Consider the following 11,853-nt stretch of genomic DNA (forward strand, 5'->3'; position numbering starts at 1 on the left):
TTCGCTGTTTTCTCCTTATTTGTTCATTGCTACTGTGGGATTTGCTAGTATGCAGTTTCTCAGGCATGAAATCCATTTCCTCAATATGTAACATATAATGCAAACTCAAATGCAGAGTTTTATTAAGGACTGATGACAAAAAAAAAAATCAAAAGCCTCAGGACCTTTTTTTTTTCTCCTTTGACCCTACTGCACCTGTATTGGGCCCGTTTCCAGCTCTGAAATTAGCTTTCCTGTGTTAAAGACAAACTCTTGGCAGGAGATTATCTATCAGCATGGAGCATTTTACTTACAGAAACCTGCTCATGGTTTCATACTGGAAAGAGCAGAGCTAGGGGGGGAAACTGCCTACAGCTGCTGGGAATGCTGAGTAAACAAAAGTATTCTGGGATCAAATACAAGGGTGTGTAGGGGACAGCATAGGTAAACAAAGCCTTTTCTTCCTCCAAACCAGAGCTATCTGCTTTAACTTATTACAAGTAATGGCAAACCCATAGTATTTTGAAGTGTGAATCTGTAATTCAGATGCAGCGGGGTGGCATCATGTAAACTTTTTGCCTGGTTTGAGGGAGAAAGAGAAGTAAAGAGCAAGTGTGTGATAAAAGAAAAATCCATCGAGTGGAATACCTGCCTGATCACTTGGTGGTATTTTTTTGAATTATTCAGAAAGGGAAATTGTTGCATGAACTCCTGGAATAAAATTTTGTCACGTGTCAGGATTTTGGAGGACTCTTGGTTGCCATCACTGTTATTCCCCTACTTTGTCACAGTCTTCGTAGAAGAGGGTTTGAGGAGAGAGTCTCCTCCCTGCCGCAATTCCCGTGAAGTGCCACTAGATGTCCCGTTTTCTATGAGGTTTATGCTGCTTTCAACAGAACTGATAGTATTTTGTGTTTGAAATATGGGAAGGGATTTCAGCGAGTCAGCATTTACATTATTCATGTTTTCACTTCCCCTTTGACTATTATTACGGCTGTCTTTGAAAAATTTGCCGCTAAGAGTGGTTTAACATGGTTTAACTAAAATTCCTACAGCAGCTGAGACTGGGAATGTGGGTCTGACAAAATGCAGGCATCCTTCTCTGTCACTGTATCAGCAGAATAACTTGTGATAACTCTGGTTTGAATTGCTGCATAGCAGCACTGCTATACTGGGATATACATCTTAACAAAATCCTTGGCTCTGAGCTACTAACAGTGGGAGGTATTTGGCATAAAGTACTTTTTTTGTGGGTTCAGTTGATGTAAAAATAATTTTGAGGCAAAGTTATGCATGAATGGTGCTGTGTGTCACATCTCTGTGCAGGTCTGAGCAGACGGTTTGGGCCTCTGTGCAGCAGTGTATGAATTATACCGTGAAATACCACCAGGGCACATCCAGATGGTGGTGTTCACCACTGCATTCATGCAGATTATATACAGTAGGGCTCCAAAACTAGGCAGGTACAAGCAATACGGGTTTCTGGCCTCAAGATTCCAAAGGACTGTTTCTTGATCCTCTCACCGTAAGCCCCTAGAAGTTTGTCCCAAGACCCCTCGCAGTGAGTACTGAAGTTGTCTCTGCAGCTCTGACCCACAGAGGCACGATGTGGGGCAGGAGGGGTGTCGCTTGCCCCGAAGGACTGTGCAGATGGAGGCTGGTGTTGCTATGAAGTTTGTGTGTTTACTGGTTTCCTTCTGTGGTTAGAGGCACAGCGGCTGCTACCCGTTTCTGGGACATGCGGCTGCTTGCCTTGCTTGGCTCAGCCTTGCTGCGCTGCCTCTTACTGCAGCAGTTCAGCCAGGTGAATAGTGACAATAGAGAAAGGGAAGTTGTAATTAGCCACAAATATTTATTTTGGCTGAAGGAAGAAAGGTAATTTATGTCTGCAGCTGTCTTCAGCAAATAATATAATACCAGGAAGCAAGTAAGTTGGGTATTAAAAGAATAAAATGCATCTGCTCATGTTTGGTAGTTTGGATGCAAAGTTTAAATGTGCTGATTCACGTAGTGCCATTGCACAGATGTGCATACACCACCTTTTTCCACAGCTCACCGCCTGCTGCTGCAGATCCTGCCTCTGCCAGCGGGACTACAAGGCTTGAGGATTTTAAGTGTGTTGGAGGGATCAGGGCAGGAATTTCTCCCCCTTTCCTTGGTCTCACCAGTCCAGGGGTGGGAGGTGTGCAATTATATAGGAGCAATATTTGCCATGTTGAGAAAAGCCACGTGTCAAAACTTTAGTGCTCTCTCCCCTCAGTTTGCCTGATCTGTTGCTACAAGTGCAGGCAAATACACAAGGGGATAGTGAGGTCTGGCTGTTTCTCTTTTCTCATTCTGGGAAGATGATTTGGCTGGCTCAGTCATGACATCTCATTCCTTCTTAGCCTCATGCATGTATCTGGGCGTTTGCTTTTTTGACAAATGACCTCCAGACCCGAAATGTAATAGCAATTTTATTTTTAGGGTTTTGATTACCTGGGATGTGGGCAAGCAAGCTGTGTTGCAGGGAACCCATGAGAAGTCATTCAAAACATTGATTGGAAATAGATGCAACAAAATGAAGAGCTTGAGATGTACAAGGAGGAGGCAGGGAATGGCATTTAACATACATCTGTCTGTGGTTCCCCTTGAAAATGTGCTCATCCTGTTGCATCCAAATGCCAAAAACCAGTATGGTTTTTGGTCTGGTAATGGATCAGGATATGTGGCAGTAGCTACACTGTGAAAACAATGCTACTCTATAGTTTAGGATTTAGTGCTTGTTACTAGTTCTTGTGTAGACATTTTCATCAAGGAGCTTTTATGAAGACCAAGTATTATTTTTACCATATCACTTCTGGGAAAAGATACTTGGGGTTTCATAGTAGCCTAACAGTGGATCTTGAAAAGGACTCACAGCCCCTGACTTTTAATTCATCCTTCTACTCTGGAAAAATTAGCATTACAAAAAGCTGCCAATATGATCAAGAAAACCAGGTTTGCCCTTAAGAATACTTTACCTCAATAACTGCTAAATATATCTTCTTGCTGAGGGGGATGAAAATCCTTTAAGTAAACAGAGCTGCAGTTTGCGTCGGGACATAATTTGTTACTGTGTTCCTGGACCCTAATCTGCTGTGATTACTGCTACTGGAAGTGGTTGGTGTGCTATATTAGTTGTTTTATGCTTGCAAATACAAACCAAGGTAACAAAAACTCCACCAAAAGTCTCTGAGGTGCAGAGGCACTGAGGCTTTTGAGAGGAATGTTACCACAGGCATCTCCCAAACTAATAGTTTATTTTCAGACAAACATCTAGTTTAGGAAGAACAGAAATATTCTGTTGTACAGCCAGCTCTTAAGAACATGATGGGGGTGAGAAGTTGAAACTACTGGCAGTGTGGACTACACATACAAATTTTGCTGCCTTGCTTTGCTGAAACTTGGACACCTTGAATCATATTATCACCTGAAAATCTCACCTTTCATTAAAGCAAAACAAACAAAAAAGCCCAAATACCCAGCATTTGTTGCTGTAAAGGAAGGGATTGACAATATGATCCAGAGAATTATGAAAGAAATGCATACCATGCTACTTGAAACATAGTCCTATTTTTGAACAGTAGGGCCTGTGATCTATGGAGGGGAAAAAAACCTTGTGCCTAGTGATGATCAAGATGGGAACAGGAAAATGCTAAGAAATGCTATTTAAAAGTGTCTCTGAATTTTTTTCTTGAGGCAAGGGTTGGGGTTTAGACTGTGGCAGGCCCTTCAAACTTGTATGAGAGCAATCGAGAGAGGGTTTCTGGAATTTTGTCCTATACAGGACTATACCCAAAGTCTCATTTGTGTGGCTTTGTCCAGGCTTAAAGCTTTGAGTGACTTTAAAGTTTCAAAATCAAGTAAAGAAATGGAGTGTTTTTAATGTAGAGCATCTGAGTGCAGAGTGGCAATGACTTATCAGGAGCAATTAAAACAGACTTTGCTTATGTGCTAGCAGCTTAGGTAGATTTGTACTAGTTCAGATGTCAAAATGTATTGTAGAAACTAGGAAAGGTGCTTTAGAGGTCTTGAGCAAAGTGCTAAAATGTTTCTTGTGTTTACAGGAGCACTACACATCCGATGCCAAGGGAATGTATGAAAAGTTATGGAAAGAAAGAACGGAAGTAAGTTAAGTTCCAGACAACTTCTTAAAGCTCTGTAAGACAGTAGTGCCTCCTGATAAAACTGTTGGGTTATCTAAGTAGTGGTGGTGGTGGCTGCACACAGTATGCAGCTGAAGCACTCTGTAGTTCAGGGTTTTGATGAATAGTGGCTTGGAAGATTGAGATCAACATGTTTTAGAAACTTAATGAAAGGCTGACGAGAAAATGAGTCGATGTAGGCTTTTTTTGGTTTTACCTCCAGACTAATTTCCTCATAATCAAACTAAAATTTTGTGGGCCTGATTCTGCTCTTATGGTAGTCAAGGCTTGTGTTGTTTCAGGTGCAGAGTGCAAAGATGGGAGGGTGCTTCTTATCCCGGCACCCTTAGAATAATTTATGGATTCTTTTCTTCTTCATCAGTGAATACGTAAACCAAGGAGGCAGTTTTCAGTAACGCTGAGGCCCTTTGGCAAAGTAAAGAGAGAAAGAACAGAGCAGTGCAAAGTCAGTAGCTTGTGACTTGAAACCTGGGTTCAGTTACCAGTCACCAGCTGTGACCTTGGGGAAACCACTGAACCTCAGCTTGCCTTTATTCTCCATTTGAAAATGAAGATAATAGTGTTCCCGTATCTCCAGACTCTTGTGGGGGTGCTAATGGTAGGTCCCCTTGATGAGGAAGAGGTCTTGTTACAGGAGCCCAGTTAGAAGTACTTGGGAATAATAAATGCAAAGGCCAAACTTGTTCAGTGACGTTACAACAGTTCATTTCAGCTAAATTTATTCTTACTTCTCTTCCCCACTGTCATGGTTTAACCCTGGCCAGCAACTGAGCCCCACACAGCTGCTCCCTCACTCACTCCCCCCTGGTGGGATGGGGGAGAGAATCAGAAGAGTAAAAGTGAGAAAACTCACGGGTTTAGGTAAAGACAGGTTAATAGGGAGAGCAAAAGCTGTGTGCCCAAGCAAATCAAAGCAAGGAATTCATTCACTGCTTCCCATCAGCAGGCAGGTGTTTGGCCATCTCCAGGAAAGCAGGGCTCCATCATGTGTAACGGTGACTTGGGAAGACAAACGGCATCACTCTGAATGTCGCCCCCTTCCTTCTTCTTCCCCCAGCTTTATATGCTGAGCGTGATGTTGGGGTCAGCTGTCCTGGCTGTGCCCCCTCCCAGCTTCTTGTGCCCCTGGCAGGGCATGGGAAGTTGAGAAGTCCTTGACTAGTGTGAGCACTACTTAACAACAACTAAACCATCAGTGTGTTATCAACATTCTTCTCATCCTAAATCCAAAACACAGCACTATATCAGCTACTAGGAAGAAAATTAAATCCATCCCAGCTGAAACCAGGGCACCCACAGAGAAGGAGACAACCACTCATGGATGGGTTTTATGTTCTTCTCTCAGATTTTTCAAATTTCCATTAAGCTAACAGGACTGAATTACTTTTCTCTCTGCTCCTCTTTCCTAAGTAGAACTAGTGGTTAAGGGAAATATCTTTCTGCACTTACATTGGTTACTCTTGATAGTTACATAGTGTGATCTTAAAGGTTTGTGATGGCTCTTAAATTCTTCACACAAGTTCCTGGGTGGGGGACAAGACAAGTGTTCTGCTATTATTGATGGGCTGTCCCTTCATACACCGTCACTGTGTGGAAGTGTGTAGAGCACAAAGCCTAAGTGATCTGCTCAAGATAAATGGTAGTGCAGAACAGCTGGAAATAGAGAAATACAACCTAAGCATCTGGGCTCTTTTTCTCTCCCTTTGCCCCAGAGGAGGAGTCCATATCACTAGTAATCAGAGATGGAAGTTCTGTTTCTCAGGAAGAATTAGGCAGCCTGGAGATCAAGCCCTGCCTTAGTGTAGTGCAGCAGAGCCATCTCAGTAATCAAGATTAGCATCCAGGGCCTGAGACAGGTACTGGAATTTGGCTTGAGTGATTTATCTTTGCTTGAATTGAGATTATTGCATCGATGACATCTTTGTGATGTGTATTTCTCTAAAGACAATTTCAAAGAAACCTGCACCTCCTCTGACTAAAAGAAAATAAAATATTTTTCCAGTAAGATGAATTCAGCTGCCTGATGCTGTAACTGGCATGATTGCTCTTAGCTCCTATTAACCTTTTCACATTGTACTGGTGTCCCCAGAGAAATCAAGAATCTGACAGAGCGCTGCTCTGTAATGGGTTGTGGATTAGAAGTAATGAATCACTTCTAGGAAGTTGTCTTTGCTGGAATATAAGCCAATATTTAGTCTCCAAAGTAAGTCTCAAAGTGCTTTTAAAAAAAATAAAATCTTCTTTGTACTTTTAGCCTGTCCTTCAGCCACCCCCTGATGCTGGCACATGCAACATGGAAAGAATTTTATAAACTTTCTGTCAGTATTAAAATCTGAACTTCTTACCCTGCCTGTAAACCAGAATCACCCTCCCCTTTGCTTCCCTTATTTTAACAGCCTTACTGCTTAGTGTTCGCCTCGTACCTGCCACCCAAGGTGCTAGCGCAAAGCTCCCTTCATTTCTGCTAACAGCTGAACTGTTTGCTGTCCTTGTCTAAGAGCAGAGGGAAATGAGGCACTGAGAAATTGCCATCCACTGGCACCCAGTCCGGAACAGAACAGGTTTCTTCTCTGTCAGTATTAATCAAAGCAGAAACTTGAAATTGCTCTTTTTTTATCCCCCTGCTCCCTTTTGCCTCCGAGTATGTTAAAGCAGTTTTGACTGTTTCACTTCCAAAGAGACACTGAAGTGTGGAAAAGCATTTAAGATTGTTCTTCAGTTATAATTTCATAAGGAAACTGTCTGCTCCATGAAATTTCCCAAGCCTGAAAATCTTGCTTGGTAAGCCTATTGCACTTCAGTGCCTCTACAATAGGCTTTTAAAATATTTTGCAATGGGATTTTTAAAAGGAAATATTTCAACTAGGACACTAACTGTCCTTGGCCTTTCTATATCATGTGAAAATGGCTCTAATGTGATTACTGGGCTCCAACTCTGTTAGATAAATTGAAGGACCTTTCCCTTTTCAGCAGCCATTGGATACATAGCAGGAGCAAACTTTCCTTTAATATGGGCCCTGCTCTTTTTTTTTCCTCTTTTGTGATGCACTTAGAGGTAGTGATGTAGTGTCATGTAATAGCTCAGAACATGATTGGTAGCAAAATGATGTATGGTGCTTTTGGGCAGGAGATGAGGACACCTGTTGGAAGACTGTCTTGATACAGCAAACCATCTATCTTTCTATTTATTTTTTTAAAAAATGAAGTTATTGGTCTTTCTGTGATCTAGCAGCCTACTCTTGACAGCAAATGCAAGAGGGCATACTTTTGAAATGAACTGCTTTTGTGCTAACTTTGCCTCCTCTAAGGCTTTTTGTATCGTTTCTGGAAAAACATGAGGCATTTTAGTGCTACAACCAGACTTTGAAAATGTTTTCCCTTATTAGAAACCCCATATCAAGTTAATTATTTCGCATATCTGGTGATTCTTGTATGCAATTTCTGCCTTCCTTCTGTAATTGTAACGACTCTGTTGTGTAACTCTGGTGTGATGGCAATTTTGGACTTTATACTGTGGTCAGTGCTCAAGGAAAATTTACTTATTTTAAATAAATACGCCTAGACCTACCTGCATGTCTGAATTTCATATAGAATTGAGACAGTTTACTGAGATCACATTTCTTGGGGTAGCATGTGCACAGTAGTTCCGTCCTATGTAACGTGCAATCCTACCTACAGGCTCTTGAACCTAGGCCGAGAGGTGCAGGTTATACCAAGATGTTGGATTTTTTCTTTTTAAAAAAGGAAAACAATATACAGAGCAATAAATCTGAAGCACAAAAGGTGTCTTTTGGAGCACTTCTTTGGGAGGCAACAAACCCCATGTTTTCCCCAAAAGGCAGACGTGTTTGACAAATGAAGATAGTGCCCATGATAGGCTTCCTTTCTTCTCTCCCATCACCTCCTCTGCAGGAAGATGATGTGAAGCCCAATGAAGCAGGGTTTCAGGTTGGCCATGTGTCTCCCAGGTCCTCACCTCATTGGGAGGAGCAGAAGTGCACAGCAAGCAAGCCTCGATGCAGATTAATCATCTAGGGGTTTTTGTCATCATGCAGTTTTGGAATAACGTGTAGCTTTTAAAATCCCTTTTCAAGAGCTTAGGTCGGGGAAGTGGTAAGCTCTGACACAGCAGCACTAACCACTGTATCTCCAGAGTAAAAAGCTGACCCCAGAAGTGTATCCCCAAATGGATGCAATCCCTTCTTTGCCTCCCAGGGAAATACAAGAGTGCTAATGTAATCTGTGTTTCTGAGGCTACTTTGGCTTTCTGGCTGCTGAACACTTCCTGGTTGCTTAATCCAGGCACATTCGGCCTCACTGTGGTAAGTCAGCATTTTGTTTCCCTTTGAAAGTGTGACTTTGAGACCAGCCCCAGAATTTCACTCTGTATGGACAAGACTGGTGCCTTGAAGCAGGCTGGGAACTTGCAGGGCCCTGCTTGTAAGGTCACAATGTGTGCCAGAGCTAAATACATCATTAAGGCATTGCCAGTCTGCTTCTCATCATGTTTTATTGCTTTTTATTGTTCCGGGTGTTTGCAGTTCTGTGTTAAGGAAGGATTGAAAGTGTACTGGGAAGCAAACTGTTACATCCTGGTATGATCCCGCTGTTTGAAGATGTAAAGAGCAAGGAGGGGCTTGGAAGAGGGAAAGGCTGCTTTTACAGAAAGTGGTTTTTCTTCCTTGTGTGAAAATTTGGTTTTATTTGGGGGTGGGATACTAGAGCCGCTGTCAAGTTAAATACCTGCCCATGGTGACCACGAAGGTCTTACATCTGACGCTTACGAGTTGCCATCTGTAACTGTTTCAGCCCAACTTAAATTGTTTCCACTGAAGGCAGGCAGTGCAATATGCATTTCCCTCCAGTTATACGTTCATCTCTTCAGGTTCATTCTGGATTTGCTGGTATAGCTATCTCTGCCTCTTCCCTTTGCATTCAAATTGGTGCAAAGACAGAAATTCTGTGATGTTTAGATTTATTTTTTTCCCCCCAAACACCTGCCTTTGCCAAATGGACTGGCAAATCTTTCATGTGGTTGTACTCGAACATTTCCCCCTATTCCCCCGGGTCTCCTTGCTTCATGAAGTTATGCAAATATTTGCTTGCTTAAACAAATACTGATGACACTATAGATTTAGAGTAGATTTTACTCCTAACTTCATCTGCTTCCCCTCTGTTTAACCTTTTCCTACTGTTGCACTTCATCTTGGATCACATATTTCAGACCCCCTCCAGAGCAGGAAAATATTCCGCGTTCTCACATCCAAGATTCTTTTCCCTGTCCTTCACTGATTAGAAACCCAGAGGTTACCTTCCATTGACTGAACGTTACCTCATGTTTGGCTGAGGGTAAGAGTGTGCACATAGGTTAGAATAACAAGCTGTTGTGTGTAAGCTGCTCAAAGGCAGAAGAGTGGAAAACCATTTCAAATACCTTGAAGTGAAAGGAGGTAGACTTCCTCTGCTAGAAATGAGAAGCAAAGCATATACAGAGGCACTTACTGCAGAGCAAAAGGCATGCCTTTATTCCAAATCCACAACCTCCAACACAAGGTTTAAAGGGAAAAATGGAATTAAAGACATCTGCTTGAGAATTTCCTTAAATTTGAGAGTTGCTATGAATTAGTAAGGATACTAAGTAAGCCATAGGAAAAAGAAATCATATAATCCAGAAAAATCCATCCTCATAAATCAGAAGGTATGAGAAGAGGTGGGGAGAAAACACACTTCCCCCCCTACCTCTTAATGTGCTATTATACACATGACACACTTGCAGCATTTTCATTAAGCCAGCAGAAATTGTGTGTCGTGTTGCCTGCTTTAAACCGCCCTTGGCATGGCAGGGAGCCGAGAATTCAAAGCTCTTCTGTATTGCAGCGCTGGGAGCCAGGAGGGGCTGGTGGGAGGGGAGGCAGTGCAGTTGCATTCCAGGTGGTCAGGTGCTAACTGCTAAATAATTTGTTAGACAAATATACACCTTTTTTTCTAAACTCTTCAAGGGTTTATTTGTGAAGTGTAATAGATGCATTTGTATCAGTAAAGGTAGCGCACCAGTCTTTGCGTATGCCATTTGCTATAGTGGAAAGAATCTTATTAACATATTTCAAAGTGATGAGGACTACAGCTTTGTTGGTTTCTAGGCACCGTATGAACTGTTCACATGATGCTGATAGAGCCTTTTTTAAACTTTCATGTTACCCAATCACTTTTCCTTGTCATACATCTGAGTCACTAACGAGGTTTGAATTCCATTTGGTTGTGCTCACACCTGTGTCATTTGGTGCTTGGTGCACGGTTGCTGCTGTATTTCTGTACCTCGGTCTGATCCAACAGAATTTTGGAGTATGTTAAAGAGGGCAGATTTAGATCCCACTGCATTTCTTTGTGTGCATCTGTGCGCTTTCTAGATGGTAAAGCTTGAAACGCGATTGCAACGTGGCCTGCATCTGCTCTGGATATGACGTGTAAGGAGAAAAAGACTTAACTTGTGCAGCAAGGGGTGGGTGTGTGTAAGCAAGGTTGTGCTTAAACTAAAAGCAACCACTGGTTTTTAAACCATTTCATAACCCATAATTTCCTAATTAGCGTTATTCTACATCTAATCCATACGTGCATTTCCACGTGTGTATTATGAGCAGCTCACTATACCTACAGCTTCCTACATCTTTGAGGATTAGATTCAAATTAGACTTTAAGTAAATCAGGCCATTTTAGCAAACCATTTAATCCGCAGTCCTGCAAAGGAAGCCAGCTGGGTGGTTCTCATGTTTTTGCTGAACTTCATGTGTACTTCTGGGGCAACAAGAAACGACAGACAAAATACTTAAATTTATATTACAATCTGCATTTCTGTTGGTGTTTTCCGAGATAAACACAACTCACTTTAAGACAGAAGTGACCGTTACATGTTAAAATGCTCATGCAGCGAGATTATGTTCATGTGTTATTTTGGCAAAACCACTGAATTCCATTTGTGTTACAGTCTCTTTTCCTTCTTTCATCTGGCACACAGCTGGATTGCATTTGTATGGGTGAGGGAGCGGGTCTTCAGCTTTAGATGAAAATGCTGGCTGAATAGAATCATAGAATCACTTTGGTTGGAAAAGACCTTTGAGATCATAGAGTCCAACCTTTAACCTAACCCTGCCATCCCAAATAGCCACGCAGGCGGCATCCTCGTTGCTCTCCCAAGCTGGATGTATCTTCTCTGTACCTGAGTCAGTGGCATGGTCCCACTGTAAGGTGCTGAGAAGTAGAATCATCACCCAAAATGCTTGCCATGCTGTTGGTCTAGAACTACAGCCCTTCCATTCTGTTCCAGCATTGTGCTTGTTTTGCTAACCTAGCTTACTTAGCTTACTTGGAAGCTAACCTAGGTCAGCTAACAAAATGTCTTGCTTTCAGATTCAGTGCAGGCTTGTCCTTTAGTAAAGGATCTTCTGCCGATCGCCGGCAACTGATTTTTATACAGATTTCATCAGGAGGGGGCTTGAGCACCTGTTGAAGGCTATCTGCAAAGGTAACTTTTCTTTTAAAAGATTTATTATTACTAACAAAGCGCTAACTATGGTATAATAGCGATGGAGGAGAAATCCATCACCTAACGGGGACGAGCCCCGGGGAAGGGAAGCGGACGGAGGGCGGGCGCTCTCTTTGCTCCCTCCGACCCAGCCGCCTTTACTCGCCG

At 42.3% G+C, this 11,853-nt stretch overlaps 1 protein-coding gene across 1 annotated transcript in view; it reads left to right on the forward strand.

Annotated features, from left to right (window-relative positions):
- Window positions 1-1,717: 1,717 nt before the first annotated feature.
- The window catches only part of ANXA5 (annexin A5), a 33,157-nt gene continuing 23,021 nt past the window's right edge, over window positions 1,718-11,853 (forward strand). The window contains exons 1-2 of the mRNA XM_009642246.2: window positions 1,718-1,783; window positions 4,068-4,127. Of these exons, the coding sequence (XP_009640541.1) occupies window positions 1,718-1,783; window positions 4,068-4,127 (126 nt within the window). The remainder of the gene's footprint in view (window positions 1,784-4,067; window positions 4,128-11,853) is intronic.

Source organism: Egretta garzetta, unplaced genomic scaffold, assembly GCF_000687185.1.
Source record: "Egretta garzetta isolate BGI_Z169 unplaced genomic scaffold, ASM68718v1 scaffold467, whole genome shotgun sequence".
NCBI lineage: Eukaryota > Metazoa > Chordata > Aves > Pelecaniformes > Ardeidae > Egretta > Egretta garzetta.